The 17,534-nt window shown below is 59.5% G+C and overlaps 2 protein-coding genes across 2 annotated transcripts in view; both read right to left on the bottom strand.

The window, feature by feature from the left end:
- Positions 1-5,419, bottom strand: part of KIF21B (kinesin family member 21B) — a 39,068-nt gene extending 33,649 nt beyond the window's left edge. The window contains exon 1 of the mRNA XM_066203991.1: positions 5,361-5,419. Within this exon, the coding sequence (XP_066060088.1) occupies positions 5,361-5,398 (38 nt within the window). The 5' untranslated portion in view covers positions 5,399-5,419. The remainder of the gene's footprint in view (positions 1-5,360) is intronic.
- Positions 5,420-8,617: 3,198 nt separating this feature from the next.
- Positions 8,618-17,534, bottom strand: part of CACNA1S (calcium voltage-gated channel subunit alpha1 S) — a 47,977-nt gene continuing 39,060 nt past the window's right edge. The window contains exons 35-44 of the mRNA XM_066203687.1: positions 16,679-16,775; positions 14,831-14,933; positions 13,911-14,012; positions 13,667-13,791; positions 11,845-11,973; positions 10,981-11,180; positions 10,463-10,527; positions 9,959-10,053; positions 9,322-9,438; positions 8,618-9,088 (exon numbers count right to left, since the gene is read on the bottom strand). Of these exons, the coding sequence (XP_066059784.1) occupies positions 8,828-9,088; positions 9,322-9,438; positions 9,959-10,053; positions 10,463-10,527; positions 10,981-11,180; positions 11,845-11,973; positions 13,667-13,791; positions 13,911-14,012; positions 14,831-14,933; positions 16,679-16,775 (1,294 nt within the window). The 3' untranslated portion in view covers positions 8,618-8,827. The remainder of the gene's footprint in view (positions 9,089-9,321; positions 9,439-9,958; positions 10,054-10,462; positions 10,528-10,980; positions 11,181-11,844; positions 11,974-13,666; positions 13,792-13,910; positions 14,013-14,830; positions 14,934-16,678; positions 16,776-17,534) is intronic.

The following is a 17,534-nucleotide window of genomic DNA, read 5'->3' as shown; positions in this document are numbered from 1 at the left end:
ACCTAGCAGGGCAGCACTGGACTGGCTCCTGCCCTGCCCAGAGAGGGAAGGGGTGTCGGGCAGGGGCCAGTCACTGTCCTTTCCACCAAGCCAAAGTAAAACCCATCAGCACCTGAGCAGGGTGCAGAGGCAGCCCTTACAGACTGATCTCCTGCAGCAGACCCCAGCGGCAGCTGCCCTCACAATCCACCACATCCCAAACCTGCCGGCTGTTTAACCAGCGGCACGGAGTGTTTTGACAGCCTCCAGCAGGAAATGGCCCTGTGGGACCACCGGGGCCAGCCCCCCACCCCCAGCAGGAACAGCAGGACAGCCACCGGCCAGGGCTGGCTCTGCGATTCACACCGGGCTCACAGAGGGTATCACCTTCCCTCCCCTGGGGCCAGGAGCCATGTTTCTGACAGCTTTGTTTGGGCCTTCATCTGCAATTTTCTCCTGCCTCCGATTTCACTGCTGAGGCAGCAGGCTGGCTCCGTCCTCTGGCCGATCCTTGGGAGGCCCTGGCCAGGCTCCCGAGGCTCCGGGGTATTCAGCGAAACCCCCTGCGGTGGGTGCCGTGAACACCAGAGCCCCGCTCAGGCTGCTTCGCTGCGGGCGCTGGCGCATCCGGCGGGGCACAGCCCCGCTCCCCCCTCGCACCGGCTCCATCCATCCCCCTCCCAACATTTCCGCTGTAAAAGCCGACGGAGAGGCTGACTGCAGGCAGGCACAGAGCCCCCCGCACCCACACACCTGGGCTCAGCACCGCGCCGGAGCCCGCCCCGGTCCCCAGCACGTCCCTCCAGGCCGGGGAGCGCTCTCTCCCTGCTCTCTGGAGCAGTCACGGCAGGCTGCGGAGCCCCAAAGCGAAAGCAGAGCAGCGGCGTGTCCGGGTGGGCTCAGCCCAGCAGCAGAACAGTCACAGGACAGGGCAGGGGCCCTCCGCCACGGCTGAGTAGGTGCAGAGGGTGGAGAGAAAGGGGCTGGGGTGCCCACAGCGGTGGTTTGCCAGCCCAGCACCCTGAGGATACACCCGGAGATCTTGCCTTCCGGGGATCAGGGCTGCCCCCTGACCCTGCAGATGGGAGATAGAGCACCCCAGGGCTGTGCCCAACACCAGGATGGGCTGCTCCCCTCCCCCCTTCCCCTCCCCCTCCAGGAGACAGTCACATCCCATGCCTTGGGGTGGAATTGATTGCCTTATCTCCCTCTGCCTGGCCCTGTAACAGCTGAGCAAAGCCAGGCCAATACCAGCCAAAGCTGGCAGGAGACAGTGCCCCCCCCAGAACCACACCGAAGGGCCTCCAAACCACAGCAGCAGCAGCAGGGGAGGGTGGGCAGCAGGTAGCAGGGCTGCACCCTCCCTCTCCCCACTGGAGCCCTCGGGCAGCACAGACAGGGACACAGACTGGGTTCACAGCACCTTTCCAGATGGCGTGGAAGGGCTACACCTTCACTTCCCTGTGACTGACCCCAGCTGGTTCCAGACACTTTGGATTCACAGAAAGCACCCCAGCAGGCAGAGAGCCCCAGCCTGTGGCAGGAGAGATGCCAGGGCCCTGGCAGGGCTGCAGCACAGCTGATCCCACCACCAGGCCTTTGCCAGCTCGGCCACTTGGCCCGAGCGGCCCCAAGGGTGCAGGTGATGAAGGGAGGGAGGAGTTGGGAGTCACTCCCCGAGGCACCGGCCAGCACGGGGCCACTGCTGTGGAGCACAGAGCATCGCAGCAGGAGCGTCCGCGGGAGCAGCAGAGCACTGGAGGTTGCAGAGTTTAAATAAACTTGAAATACGACTCAACTTCCTTCCCCAATTTCACAAGCTCCGTTTCCTGCATCTCCTCAGCAGGCCAGGCATGCTCAGTGCCATGGGCAGCTCTGGCACGGGGGATGCCACTCACTCTCAGACGAGCCAGCCAGTTTGGAGGTGCCCTCAGGGAGCAGCTCTGCAGCCAGCCAGGCTACTCAGGCCTCCAGCCAAGGAGTTTAATGGCTTCGGGGGTCAATACATGCCATCAGCCCTTCCTGACACTGCAGATCTGCTGGGCTGAGCTCTGCTTCCTGCAGCCAGCACAGCGAGTCCCACTCCCGGGCTCACTGTGGCTGCAGGAGCTGGCAGCACCCGTCTGCGATCCTGGAGGGGGCTGTGGGGAGAGGGACTGCTGAGCCGCAAGGCTCAAGCCTCACATTTCTGTCCCAAGGCTCAAATCAAGGCCGTGCTCCTAGACAGAGGGCAGGAGTGGGGAGCTGCTGCGCTGTCTGCACTGCAGCCACCCGTTTGAAGGTCACCTACAAGAAGGAAGCAGCGGCTGCTGTCTGAGGAGGACTGGCCCCCTCAGCAGCGGCAGGAGGCAGCTTCCTGCTGAGACCGCTACCCAGGCACAGCCTGACCCGGCCCTGCCAGTTCCTCCCTGCCCCAGCAAACACAAGTCACACTCGAGGCTAAGGGGCAAGCAAAGGCAGACCCTGCTGGCAGGGAGGATGAGGATCCAGCCCTGCAGACACTGCAGGTCTGAGCTGCAGGTACAAGGTACAGGAACAAATCAGGGCCAGGAGGAGCTGCTGGGCCTGCATTTCCTTCTGCTGACAGCAGCGCTGCCGCAGGTACCAGCCATTTCCCTCCCAGCACGTGGAAAGCCTAAATAATGTCCCCACAGCACAACTGCTGGCTCAGCACCCGGGTTCTTTGGAGGCCAGTGCAAATGGGGCTGATGAGGGTCTCGAGAAGACGGGAGCCTGTGGATCTGACAGTGGAACACCACAGCATCTCTCCTGCCTTCTCCTGCCAGACCAAGACAATCAGCAGGGACTGGGATGCACAGATCCAGCACCTCTGTTCAACTGTCCCTACTCCTCCCATCCCAAGGGCTCTGTGGGACCACAGAGATGGGTCCTGATGGCTGTGGCACCTCTTGACATCAGCTGGATCATCCCCAGCTGTTTGACCCCAGTGCATTCCACCAATACCACCATCACTTCCCAGTATCCTTGGCCCTTCCCCAGGTCCCACCTCCCTCCCACCAGCAGCACAGACACAGAGACCCCAAAGAAAGAAACAGAGACCCCAAAGAAACAGCACAGCTGGCCCATTCATGTTATTATCAAGGGACAAAAAGAGAGCTTTGATCCGTGTCCTGCTGCATCCCAGAAACATTCAATCCCCTCAGTGCTCTGATGAAGGAGAGAGGTGGGATCTGGGGCAGGTTTACTTCAACGGTCTTAAAGAATCCTGCAGCCTGGCTGCTCCACCAGCAGGGAGTCACCAGCACTGACAAAGGAAAACCTCACTCTGCTCCAAGTCCAGGACAGGAGGGGACCCAGCCCCAGCACCCCGGGGCTGCTGTGGCAGAAAAGGTGGGTGGTCTGCAGGGAGAGCAGTTCAGCCCTTGCACACTCAGCTCAGCATCAGAGCCACCTTCCTGCACGGCGCCTCGACCTGACGGCTTTGTTTGGCAGCCTCCTTGCTCCCAGCCCTGCTCCTTTGTCCTCCCGACTCACCTTCAGCACCACATCCCCCCATCTGCCCCGCTCTCACCAGCCGCGCTGAGTGGGATGTCGGCTCACTCCCTCAAGGAAGGGGTGCAGGAGGGTTGGACCTCTCCCCCCTCCCTGGCTCCTCACCATGACCGCTCCAGCCCCCCTGCAATGCTGCACACCCCAGTCACTCCCCGCTGCGATCCCGTACACAGGCACCAGCCAGCCCAGGACCCCGCTGCTGGAAGGGACCCGAGGGATGGATTAGGAGAGCCCAGCAGGAACGCCTCCACAGCCGCCATGCCGCGGGGCACCCACCCCATCGCCAGGATGATGTTAAAAGGCAGCATCTCGAGAGAAATGCAGGATGGAGACGGGAAGAGTCTGGCCAGGAGGAAATCTCCACCCCCGTGGTCGGCATTAACTCGGTTCCCGGGTCAGTGTCCTGGCACAGACGCTGTCTTGGCACAGCCCTCCCTGCCCCTGTGCAGCCACCCCAGCAGCAACCGCAGCAGGGGCTGCCGTCGCTCCTGCAGCTCCCCCATCCTTCACAGCCAAAGCCCGGCCTCGACCCTCGGCCTCTCGAGAGAAGAATGGCAAAAAAACCCCTCCGGCTGCTGCCAGGGCGAGCAGGATGGAGGGGCAGGGGGAGCTGGGAGGTGTCGCGGTGCACACACACGCGTGCACACGCACACAGCCCTGCACATCCGCGTGCACACGCACACACAGCCCCACACCCACCCGCTCTCCCTCCATCACTGCCGCTGCACCAGCAGCATCTTTTGTGCTCCCGCTCCGACCAGGCAGGGCGCGGGCAGTGCCCTCCGAGCCCCGGCACCGTCCCCGCAGCCACCAGCCCGTGCCGGCGGGGGGACAGGGGACAGAGCGGGGGGAGGCACGGCGTGTCCGGCCGGGCGGGACGGGCTGCGGGGCCGGGCTCCCACGGGGTCCGATCCGCTCGCACACCACGGGCCCGGCAGATGCGATCGCCCCGGCACAGGCACGGGGTGAGCGGAGACCGGCCGGTCCCTTCCCCGCGTGACGGCGGCTCCGGCCGCGACACGGCCCCGGGCTGGGCAGGGTCCCGCGTTGCCGCTCCGTGGGATGCAAATCCCCTCTCTCCGCGGGGACTCCTTCCTCCCGAGGGGCAGGGAGCGGCAGAGCCCCGCCGCCGCGCACCGGCCCGGGCACGGCGCTCACAAAGACCAGGGTGACACGGGGGGGGGGGTGTCACCCGTTCCCGCGGGGCTCGGCCTCGCCCGGCCCACGCCCCCCGAGCTCCCGCAGCCCTCCGAGCCCCGGCGGGCTGCGAGCAGCCAGCAGCTCCTGTGTGAGGTGCGGGTCTGCAGGCGCATTGTTCCCAGCACAAAGGACACCGAGATACCGCATCGTTTCCCACCACCCAGCGGGGGGGGCGGGCAGGGAGCCCTCACAATCCCCGGCATCCTGGTGACACTTCGGACGGCCAAACCCACCCGCGCTGCAGCCGCGAACTGCCCGGGCTGGGCGCCCGCCGGCTCTGCAGGTGGAGGAGCCGGGGGTCCCGGCCTCGCCCTCCGCCGGCCACGGGGGGATGGCGGGCGGTGGGGGCGGGTGGAGGGAAGGCAGTGCCGGGCTGCGCGGCGCGGGAGCCGGTAGGGAGAGGAGGGAGACATCCCGAAACGGTGGCGAGCGGGGGGCGGGGAGGAGAGAGGCGGCGGCGTGAGGGGCGCGGCAGAGACCGGCCCGGCGGGATCCCACTGCCCCGGGGGGGGGCCAGAGCCGAGAAGGCACCCACCGACCCCCGCCTCGCACCGGCAGCTGCAGCGCCCGCCCCGCCTTTCGGCATCGGTCCCGGGTGCGGCGAGGCTCCGTGCGGCCCCCGGGACGCAGAGCCCTCCCCCGCGGGCAGCACCGATCCCCGCGCTCACCTCACGGCCACCTTCACGCAGCTGTCCGGGGCCGCCATGGCCCCGCGCGGCACCGCGGCCGCCGCTGCCCCGGAGCATCCGCGGGGCGGGAGGGGCGGGGCCGCGGCCGGGGCGGGGCCGGGCCAGGTGCGGGGCGGGGCCGGGCCGGGCCACGCCCCCAGGGCCGGACCGCGAGCACGCGGCGGAGGGCGCGGGATCCCGCTCGGAGCCGGGCGGCGCGCACACGTACGGACGGACACACGGACACACGGACACACGGGTACACGGAGACATGGATAGGGACACATGGGTACAAGGATACGGACAGGGACACGGACACACGGATACACGGACAGAGACACGCGGACACGCGGGGGCACGGACACACGGACATGGACACACGGGCACACGGACACGGGCACACGGATACATGGACACTGATACACAGGCACGCGGACAAACGAACAGGGACATGGACACTCGGGTACACGGGCACGGACGCACGGACCGGGACACACGGACATGGACAGAGACAGACGGGCGCACTGACACACGGACATGCGGATGCAGACACGCAGACACACGGACAGGAACGCACGGACACACGGACACACTCACTCCCGTTCACACTCACACTCGGCTGCCCCTGCTGCCCCCTGCCGGGTCCGCGGCCCCGCTGCCGCCTGCGCCGCTCCGCGCTGCTCTGGGATTTACCGGGGCCTCTCCGGGCTGTACCGAGGCTGTTCCCGCCTGTACCGCATGGCGTGTTTCCATGGGGTTGGCATTACCCCGACACCTCCTTGGCTCCACTGGATCCCGTCCGCTCTGTGGTGTTGGGGGTGACACCATGGAGCAGCAGGATACAGAGCAGGGCAAGGGCTGCTCCCGACAGAGCCACTGGGACTGGGGTCTGGCAAGCCTTTGGTCTGCCCAGGCTGTGGTGAGAGCCTATCCTAAGAGGACATGGCATGACAGGCTGGTGTCCAGGTGCCAGTACAGCTCCCCAGTGTGCACAGTCCATACTGCAGGGCTGGGGTCTGCACAGCGAGCTGGGCACCCACACATGCAGAGGGCAGTGCCCACACAGCTGTGCCCACAGGGCCACTGGCTCCATCCTAGGAGCTGGTCTTGGGAGCCTGGTGAGGGAGACACACCCAGAGGCCATCAGAGAGCAGGACTGGAGACAGACAGACAAGTGCTGGGGAGCTGAAGGAGCCCCTGCCATGGCTTTCCTGAGTTGCAGTCACGGTGCTGGGGCTGATGGCAGCTGGACACAGACAGGCCCTGGCTCTGCAGAAGAAAGCATCTTCCAGCAGGTGTGGCACCTACAGGAGGCTCCCAGCTCTGCAGGTTGGTGTCAATGTCAGGGCAAATAGCAATGGAGCATGAGGGTGAACTGAGGCACTCGGAGGTTTCTTTTGAGGAGTCCAGGCTGTATCCTGGGAGAAGGATAGCCAGGACAGCACTGGTGGCTAACAGCTGGTGGCTGATAGCCAGTGAGGCAGTAGTGTGCCCAGCACAGAGTCCAGCACCTGTCCTTCACCTCAACAGCACTGTTCCTTCACCCCATCTGCTCGTGTTTGCTCCTCCCAAGGTGCCAGAACCACGGGCCGTGCACACACAGGACTCTGCACCCTGTGGGAGCTCCTCAGCTCTGCTGGGATGGGAAACCCAGGACACCGTATGCTGGTACAAAATCATGGGGATGAGCAGGACACGGCCTATCTTCCTGCAAGGATGTGAGGAGCTGGTATTCCTCTTTCTTTGTCCTGTGTTTGCAAGGACACCTGGTGCATGGTGCAGTTCCCACCTTGAGCTGCTGGTTTTTCTGAGGCTGGACTCTTCCCCACTGAAGCTCCAGGCAGAGGGGCAGGGGCTGTGCCACGATGTTTCTTTCTTCCTACTCCCACCCACATGCCAGATATACCACAAATCACATCTGTCCCCTAGTTCAGCTAGAATCAGCTTCAGAAAGACACATTACACACACCTCAGATGGAGCAAATCATCCCCTGAGCAGCCCCAGAGCACAGGAGAGGGTGCAGAGGCCCCACCATAGTGGTATTGTCCTCACCATAGTGTCATCCTTTATGTTTAGAGTCTCCATGTGTCTTGGCAAGTGATGCATGCAGTCCTGCATCTCCCTAAACCCACCAGAAGACCACGACCACTCACCCCATAACATTTCCTTGACATCCCCTGGCAGGGCAGCTGCCAGAGCTTAGCTGCCAACCCCCGTGCACCTCCATCAACAGCGTGTGTGTGAGGGTGTGAGTGTGAAGGGGTGTAGGTCCTGCCCCAGGGCAAAGAAGCCAGAGGAAGGGATGCAGCAGTTTTCCCCACACCATCCATCTCCGCTGGCTGCACCCTGTGGGGGAAGCTGCACTGCCATGGGCAGGCACCAGACTGGCTCTGGTGCTCAAGCTGCAGCTAGAACTCAGGCAGTTCCCTTGCCTGAGTTAATAAAAGCCATGCTGGGGAGCAGGCTGGCTCATTGATCTGCTCCTCCCCTGGGACCCATCCACTCTCTGCATTTTAATATACATTAGGTGATCAAGAGCCCCCCAGTTCCCAGTTAGGCTGGGCTGGGGCCCTCGGGAGCCAGATCCCAGGGAGGAGCTGGGCTGGGAGATGGAGCTGCCCCAGTGCTCAGCACCCAGATCCCATGGGGGGCTCTGGGCAGCCCAGAGAGGAACAACCTCAGCTGCTGCTCAGCACCAGTGCAGGCAGTGCTGGGACTGCTGCAGGAACAGCTCCACGCTCTCCTGGCCCGTGCCCCACTGATCTGTGGGATGGATGTCATGGGCTGAACAGGACTGGGATGGGTGCCTGACCCCGAGAGCACAGTGTGGAGCTAGTGGAAGGGGCAGAAATGGCATCACAGTGCCCAACTCTCCTCTTGGCCAGCCCCAGGGCTGCTGCCCTGGCCTGAACATGCTTTCACACTTCTGCCCCATCCCCATCGTGGGACAGGGAGCCAAGAAGGCCCCAGGCCCCATTTAGCTGCCCAGCCCCTGGCACATCTCCTCCTCACAGGCCAGACTTGGCTGCAGGCAGGAGGCTGCAGGCTCCAGCAGAGACATGAGGATGCAGGGTCCAGCTGCTGGAATATCAGGAGATCGATCCCCAGAGCTTGACAACCTCAAAATGACTGGACTGGAGGCTGCCACTGGAATCACTGCCAGCTCTGGTTACATGTGGTCTAGCATTCCCAAGCCCCTCCGCTGACTGTGCAGGCAGGGCAGCAGAGGAAGGAGGGGAGGGGCATTCAGAGTCACACAGCAGGAACACTTTAATGACCTGTCCAGCTCTTGCAAGACTCCACTGGAACAGCATCGTCCTGTTCTGCACCAGCATCCCAGAGCCCTGTCCTAAAAGTAATACCACAGCTGGCCAGAGCACCTCAGGACCACAGGCAGAAGCAGGAACAGTGTGGCTGTGATCCAGCACCCCCTGTGACAAGACCCTGGGCTACTGCAGAGGGCAGCTCACAGGCGAGTGGCAGTGATGGTCTCTTGGGAGGGAGCTGCACCGAGCCCTGGGGATCTGCCTGGTGGCACAGCTGAGGTGTCCAGTGGGACAGAGCCAGTTTTTGTGCCCTGTAGTGCTTCTCTTCCCTTTAGCAACTCCACGGCTGCTTTCTCCACTTCATCCATCTCCAGCTGGCTGCTGGCTGCCATCTCATCCCTGGTCACTGCTAGGAATGATGAGTCACGGGCCAGAGCCCCGACGCCTCCAGAGATCAGAGCCTGTGCAGAGGATGAGAGCACAGCCTGGGTGCTCAGCCTGGGGAGCTGCCCTGGCTGCAGGCACGCACCCACCCTCTTCTCCTCCCTCCTGCCCTCTGTGCAGGCACACAGCTGCTGCTTGCCCTTGCAGCTAAGCTTTTCCCCCTAATCTCCCATCATGGCATAAGCATGGTGTCCCTGGAATTTCCTGCCACGGCTGCTGTTCCCTCTGCCAGGCTGCGCCCTTGCCTTACCTCCTGAATGAGGAAGGTGATGGCCGGGGTGGAGGATGTTCCTGGCTCACCAGTCTCTCTCAGCTGGAACCTTGAGCTGGATACTGCTCCTGTCACAGTGCCATCCTCTGTGGGCAGCTGGGTGAGAGTAGCACAGAGCTGCAACATGTGCTGGGACAGTGCCCAGGGAAGACCTCTCCCATGTTAGTGTGGGGGCTGCAGGGTCTGTCCCCTGTCCCTGTCCAGTGCTTGGACAGGCAATGCCAACCTGCTGGAGCTCCTGGGTCCAGGGCACCCCCAAAATGGGACCAGCAGGGCCATGTGAACAGAGAGCTGGGAGCCAGCCCTGGCCCCCTGCCCTGGCACTGTGCCCAGCAAAGGGAGCATGGGGGCAAATCTGACGGCCCCCTTCTGCCTGCCCTGGCTCTGGAGGCAGATGGGGAGCCGGAGGAATGTGCTTCCAGCTGTTCCAGCCTCGAGGAGCTCCCCATGACTGCTGCAGCAGCAGGGTGGGAGCCCAGCTCCATCTCCAGGCTGATCGCACAATGAGCCCTGGAGAGTGGCTCCTTCCCAGCACAGCCTTTCCCAGGATGGGAGGGAGGTTCACCTGTGTCCCCCACATTACATGGCCCCTCTGTACAGGCACTGCCCCTTTTACCTGCTGGGGGAGGAGTGGCTCTGGTGATGAGAGACCCCCAGAGGCGGCCCCTCGCCTCCTGCTCAGCCTCTCCATGGGTATGGGGCGGGCGTGCTCTGTGGGAGGGAAAGGCAGGGACATCAGAGGGGTGCAAGAGCAAGGACACCACTGCCAAACAGGGATAGGAACGGGCTCGCTAGACCGGGGGAAACAAAGGATTTAGGAGTTCAGCTGCACCCAAAGTGCCTGCTTCAGGAAATGGACATGGCCTTGTGGCCCTGCTGCCCTGGGATGGCCAATGCTCCCCCAGCCTGAGGCATGGTCTATGTGTTTCATAACCTCAAAATGTAGAAGGAGGGAGAATGGTCTCCAGAGAGATCCTGCTATTCTCAGTGCTCTCAGCAAGCCTCCAACTTATTGGGGTCTGCATCTCCTCCTTCCACCCACCAACAGCAGACCCTTCCCCCTGCCCTGGCCCCTGGGCTGGTCTCAGTCCCCCAGAAGAACAACAAAGCCCAGACTCACCCCACGCTGGGCGCCTGTGTGCTGCTGGTACCGTCCTCCTCAGCACCTCATCCTCATACTGCACCCTGGCAAAGGCAGGTGGGTCAGCCTGGCTGGGGACCACTCACTGAGCCCAGCCCCACCTGGGGGTGCAGCCCTCCCCACTTTCCCTAGCCCAGGGACACACCTGCAGGGACAACTGGAATGGGTAGACAGGATGGAGACCCCACGGAGCAGTACTGCGTAATTACCTCTTACACCGGTAATTTTGTCACTTCTATCTGTGCCCAGGCACGTGCTGGAGGCCCTAGCCTGGGCCTTGGCCCCCAGAGATTGGCAGGTGAGGGGGAGGGAAGACTCCTGCAACCCCTGGAGCCCTGCTGCCCACCTCCATCCTCATGGCACCGAGCTGAAGGAGTGATGGGATGGGAGCCCAGGGTAGGCCAGGGTGCGGCCAGCTGCCAGGACAGCTCCAGGGCAGACAGTGCCATGGCCAGCACTGCCCTCCTCGCCTGCACACCCAGGCTGGCAGCCCTTACCCCTCCAGCCAGCCGCTGCTGTTGGCGTTGTTGATGTTGGTGTTGCCTTCCTGGGGGAAGTCATCAAGGAACACTGGAGAGTCGAGGTCCTCGCTGCCCACCTCAGTGAACTGCAGGGGCCTCTGGCTGGCCACCTGGGGCTGCAGTGGGCTGCTGGGCTCCATGAAGCTGTCCACCTGGCCAAACAAGCCACCTGTTCTCTGCAAGCAACAGGGAGGGCATCAGGGGAGGCCTGGAGCTCCAGGCTGCTCTGGGGCCACTCCCATGTGGAAAGAGGGATTGCTCTGCTCAGGCCTTGCAGACCACATGGTCCCAAAAGCCTCACTGCCCAGGTGGGGAAACTGAGGCACTGAGGGTTGATGGCCATGCAGCAGCACTGGGATAAGCTAGTTCATGACAAATGCTGTCACCTCTGTGGGACAGCCTGAGGTGGTGGCACTTCTGGACACAGAAGGAGGTGCAACTCTGCAACCCCACAGCTGCCTAGGCTGTCTCTGAGGCTCCCAGGGAGTGGGAAGTGAATCAGTTCCTGTGACACCAGAGCTGTCCTGCCTTAGCCTGACAGAAGGTGTGAGTGGGAACCTCCAAACCAGCAGGTGAATATCCAGCACAGCCCTGCCAGGCACATGGGCTGGGTCCTTTCACAAAGGGGAAACTGAGGCAGAGAGCAGCTTGCCCAAGGTGGCACAACCAGGATGTCCTGATGCTCAAAGAAAGGAAAGAAGTGCTGATCATCCTTGTGGCCCACACCCCGCAGACTGTCCCCCAGTGCCAGCAGCCAAGCTGACCCACCACCACCACCACTCTGAAATCAGGGCTGGGTGGGACCACCAAACCGAGCTGTGCCCTGAGGGCTGAACTCACCCTGTATATCCCTTCCTCCATGGCAGCCTCCACCATGGCTCTTTCCAGCTCCTCCTCTGCAGTCAAGTCCCCAGAAATGGCCCGATGGATTTCAGGACCAGCTTCTTCTTCGATGCTCCTCAGCCCAGCCTGGAGGGGACAGGAAGGCAGGGCTGATGTGGCCGTGCCCCACCACCCCTCACCTTGGTCTTTGGAGAGGGAAACATGATGAGGCACATTCACCCTGCCAGGTGTCCTGCCAAGGACAGGCCACGGGTCACACCCTGCGGCTGGCTGGCTTTGTGACTGGTGACACTGCTCCTGAGCTCCTGCTGTCCCACAGTGTCCCACGGTTTCTGGGCTCATGCTGTGCCACAAAAGGGAATGCCAGGGGCAGCCTGATGGGGGTTTGGGCCGGTGACAGCCAAGGGCAGGCTGGGCCTCTGTCCCTGATCTGGGACATGGCTCTTTACCTTGTTTTGCACCTTTGGGGCCCGGTCTTTTATCTCTACAGGTGATTTCCTCCCTACAGAGTCAGGAGGAGCTAGGGACATCCCAGCCTTCTGGCCAGGCACAGAAATCCTCTGCCAGCACCCCTCGGGCCTGCTGTGCTGGCTTTTCTGACTGCAGTGGCCCCACTCAAAGTCAGCCACATGGATCCCTGTCACGGGTTGCAATGCAAGATGTAACCAGCAGTGTGTATTCTATTGCCATCTATTAAAACCAGCTGGGGAGGTGTTTTTCTTTATCTCTTCCAGGACCCATCCTTCCTCAGGACGATCTCTTCTGTTAATGGGCCATCGAGGCTCACTGCATGGCTGATAAAATTACATCATTCCATTGGGAGATGCTCCACCCAGGGGGAGGAGCCCAGCATTCCTGCCTGGATAAAACCTGAGATCCAGAACACCAGGGCAGCCTGTTTGCGCTGGATTCCCTGAGGAAGAACTGACCCATCTCAGCACCACTAGACCCTTCTACAGGATCATCTCTGCTCCAACAGAACCACATCTGTCACTGCAGGAGGACTTGACTGGACTGCTCCCAACATCCTGCCCAACAGGGTGTCAGGCTGTATTCTGACTCTGTCAGTGGTTTTTTTTGTTTTGTTTTGGTTTGGGTTTTTTTGTTAATTTGCTTTTTCCTACTACTACATTTTAATTTTTAATATTCCTAGTAAAGAACTGTTATCCCTGTTCCCGTATCTTTGCCTGAAAGCCCCTTAATTTCAAAATTATAATAATTCAGAGCAGAGAGAGGGGGTTTACATTCTCCATTCCAAGGGAGGCTCCGGCTCTCCCTGGCAGACACCTATCTTTCCAAACCAAGACAATCCCCCCCTCCACCTGATGCTCTGAAAGGCTGAGAGAACAGAGAGAGCACCAGGCACATGGAGCTATCCAGACACTGCTAAGGGGAGAAGAGGGAGAAGGCCCTGGGGTTAGAGCAGAGCAGGTGGGTAAGGGCTTGGATGAGCAGCATTTGGCACAGACAGTGGTCTGTGGTGGGAGTTTCCAGGTCCTAAAACTACTTGGTGAGGCACCAGATCCTGCCAAGCCCTCTCTACAACTGGAGCCAGTGGAGCAGAGAGTCAAAAGCCTCCTTTGCTTTCTGAGTCACCTGCACCCTGGACACCAAGGTCACACTCAGAGCTGGGGACTCATGGCCAGTTCAGTGCTGGTTTACTTGGGGCACCTCACTTCCAGAGGCCTGAGGCACAGGGGTCCCTGCAGTTCTCTGAGTCACCCTGGACTTCCCCAGGCTGGGGGAATCCTCTTCCCTGACCTGCAGAACCCCCTGTCTGCCTCCAGAATCTCCCCTCCAGCAGCCCCCACACACCAACCTGGATCTCCACAGTGTTTTTCTTGGGCCGGTACCCGTAATATTCCTCCTGGCGCTTCATGAACTTCCTGAAATGTTCTTGGATCAGGAAAGTAGCATAGAATTTGCCCACCGTCACTTCATCATCTGGAGGGAGGAAACCAACATGATGATTCTGCCTGTTACAAGATCCCAAGTGGCTGGAGCAGTGAGACCCTGACCAGGAGTTGCTCTGTCCCTCTGGGAAGTGCCACCTGGTGCCATACCTCCAATAGGTGGGATCACCTGGTCCAAAAGCTTCATACTAGTTCGCTTCCAGATTTTTTTGATAATAGCTCTGAGCTCCTCATTGGCCTGTTCAAAATTACCTGTGAGAAAAGTGAGCAGGACAGAGCAGTTCATTCCCAGGGATGTGAACAGGAGTGAAGATAAAGCATGTCAACACCTGGCCAATCTCCTGGAGGGTGTGACAGCTGCTCTCTGTCTCCCCACCCAACAAAAATGAGCTTAGTAACAGCAAGGCTTTGATTTTAGCCAGAATACTTTACAGATTTTGACATCCCCTTTGGTGCTGCCACAGGGTTCACCATTCCTGAAATCCCAGTCTATCTTCAGGATCTCCTGCTTTTCTCCCAGGCTGCCATGTTCCCACCCCAGCCAGAGGGAAGCACCATGCCACACTGCTGGAAGACACTGATCCCAGGAGCCCACCACTGCCTGGCCTCAGCTCCTGCCACAGCTGGCTGCCCAGCCCAGCCCAGAGCTGCTCACAGCACAGGCACAGAAACAAGCTGTTGGGACACCTTCCCACAGAAGAGCTCAGCAAACTGTGCTGCTGCCAAGGAAAGGGTGAAAGCAGCTCCTCCCCAGCACAGCTAAATTCAAAGGATGGGAGCTCCTAAGCTGTCCAGGGTGGCACTGGTTCACTCCTCAGGGTTGCAACACGTGGGCCATCAGCTCATAACATCCTCCAGGCCAGGCTGAGCAGTGCCATGCAGGCACCCAGGGGCTCTGGTCCAAAGAGGTGAGGAATAAAAACAGAGCTGAGGGTTTGCCCACAAGGTCTGGTGCCACACACAGATGCCCTGAGATCCCTGGCCAGTGGGGGAAGGGTGTGTAACCCACACCCAGCACAACAAGAAAGGTCCCCTGTCAGGCTGTAGAGACAGACAAGACCACTGCTCACCTTCTGTCTTGATCTTGAGGGCTGTCCTCACCAGGGCAAAGAGGGTGGCGTTGAAGGTGACGGTGCCGTCGCTGTTCAGGGGCATGTTCATGCACACCAGGCGCTGCACAGCAAACCAGCACCTGTGAGCCCAGGTGACAGAGCAGACTGGCAGCCCCCAGACTCAGTGCCCGTCCTGGCCACAGGCTCTGCTCAGGGCATGGAGCCCTCCCAGCCCTCCCTGCCCTGCCCAGGCCCAGGGGCTCTGCATCACTCCTGGTACCACAGAGGCAGTGATACCCCTGATCCCAGCCAGCTGAGCCGGAGCAAGTGATGGGCAGAGCTAGGGGGAATAACCTACACAGGCAGGGGTGCCATGGGAAAAAATCATGGAATCACAGAATTGTTTGGGTCAGAAAAGACCTGTAAGATCATCAGGTCTAACTGTTCCCCCAGCACTGCCAAGGTCACCAGAAAAGCCATGTACACAAGCACCACATCCACACGGCTTTTAAATCCCTCCAGGGCAGTAACCCACGACTGCCCTGGACAGCCTGTCCCAGAGCCTAACCAGTCTTTCTGTGAAAAAAGTTTCCCTAACATCCATCCTAAACCTCTCATGGTTCAGCTTGAGACTGTTTCCTCTTGTACTGTCACTTGTGACTCGAGAGAAGAGACCCACTCCCACCTGGCTTCAGCCTCCTGTCAGGGAGTTGTAGAGAGCAAGAAGGTCCCCTCTGAGCCTCCTTTTCCCCAGGCTGAATCCCCCCAGCTGCTTTCAGAGACGGGAGTCATTTTGCATTGCACTCCCCACTCCAAAACCTGTTCCAGGCTGTGTGAGGAATCTGGGCATCAAATCTCCTGATGCATTTGCCCAAAACCCAGGAGGGGTCACACCAGTGCCTGAGCTCCTGCCCAGGCATGTTACACATGAGCCTCACACATGCCCTGGATTTGTTCAGCATGAGCTAAGCCAGGAAAAGTGCATTTCTGCTAAGAAAGTTGGGGTTTCCTTCTCCCTGAGCACTATCAGCTCTTGGAAACAACTTTTACAGCCCAGCTGACATGGCCACATGCTCAGGCCCTGCACTGCCCTCCTGCACCAGCTGCAGTGTGGCCTGGAAGTGTCCTGTAATGAGGGCTCTGGGCAGAGCCAGCCCATCAGTGCCCCACCTGTGAAGCAGGAGGTGAGCACAGGTAAGTCCTGATCTTCAGGAGCCTGAACCACATCAGCTCTGTGCAGGTCAGGAGCACCTCTCCTTACCCCCCAAAGGCACCCCTTCATTAAACAAGAGAGGTCAGAACAGAGTATAAGTGTGGGAAATGGATTTGTAGAGAATTCTCAAAACCCCAGTTTCTCTTTCAACAGTGTCTGTCCCATGAAATAGGACAGACACTGTTGAGAGAGAAATAGAACTAGAAACAAGTTTCAAATGATAACCTTGCAATTTGACTAGATATTTTGGAGAAATAGAACTATGAAAAATGTATTGTAGCAAGACCCACAGGGGGTATTTTAATAAATGATTGGCTTAAAAGCATTAGCAGCATTGTGTGGTAAAAACTGATAGGCAAAAAAATGCTTATAATGGATTGTAATTAGGAAATCGTTTGGCTTTTGATTTTGATGGTGTGAATTGTAACATCTGTACTGTCTCACCCTTCTCATGAGTCTGAAAATAGAATAAAAATCTTTAAGACACCCCTCAGGAGCCCCATCTCTGGGTCAGAAAAAGAGTTTTTCCAGCATGTAAGCCATGGCACTGGAAGCTGGCTGGACTGTCACTCTCAGCCTGCTGGGAGGACACAGTGACAGCTTGGGGAAGGTGTCCCTGTGCTCACACACCTTGTCCCCCCCTTGGCTCTTACCTTACAAGCTACACGGTGTGGGCAGAACTTCCCAAAGCCCAGGGGAGGGTTGATACGCCTCAGCAGAGTCACCACATCCAAGTGTTTGATTCTGCCCCTGCAGAGGAAACACACCAGCTCAGCAGTGAGGCAGCAGACCTGCTTGACGGTGGCTTGGGGAGTGCTCTGGGGGCTGATCCCTGGGATCTGCCCCGTGCTTCCGTGCTGGGCAAATCCCTGCTCTTCCCTCTGCTCCTCCTGGGGAAGGCAGCTGCTCCCTGTGGCACTGGGGAACAGGAAAAGCTGTGGCAGTAGCATGAGAGGAGTTGGCAGCTGAGCCACAGGTGGATGAAGAGGGAACTGAAAGTCTTGTGTTCCCAAATATCCTGATGGCTTTTATCAGACCTGGATCAACTCTGGCAAGTCCACACCTATTGTTGTTAGGGCAGATACGACATATAGAGTGACACAATAGAATCTCTTCAGAAGGTTCTCTATTATGGCCACATGCTGTCTTTTATACAGTTCTTACAAACTTTGAGGGCAACTTCTAATTGGTTAATAGTTTTCTTGTTGATTAATTTATTGGTTAGTAACAGGTATTTTACTTGTCTATCAAATCTATCTATTCTTGAATTGTTTACATATTTTCCTTACTGATTCTCATGGGACAAATCCTTTGTTATTACAGATGCACTTATTTTTCACCCTCAGAATAGATTGTTGTGTTAAAGGAACTTCTCATTCTCAAAATAGCTTCATATGGGAATTTTCAAATTGCTTGTTAGCTGCACATAGAAGAAATGACAGGCCAGCTTTTTATCCTATTCCTAACACATCCACCTCTGAGAGGCTGGAACCTGACTCGTAGGCAGTG

Source organism: Chamaea fasciata, unplaced genomic scaffold, assembly GCF_029207755.1.
Source record: "Chamaea fasciata isolate MVZ Bird 193981 ecotype frontalis unplaced genomic scaffold, bChaFas1.0.hap1 SCAF_25, whole genome shotgun sequence".
In the NCBI taxonomy this organism is placed as follows: domain Eukaryota; kingdom Metazoa; phylum Chordata; class Aves; order Passeriformes; family Sylviidae; genus Chamaea; species Chamaea fasciata.
Note: the sequence above shows the minus strand (reverse complement) of the source record. Positions and strands in the feature narration are given on the sequence as shown.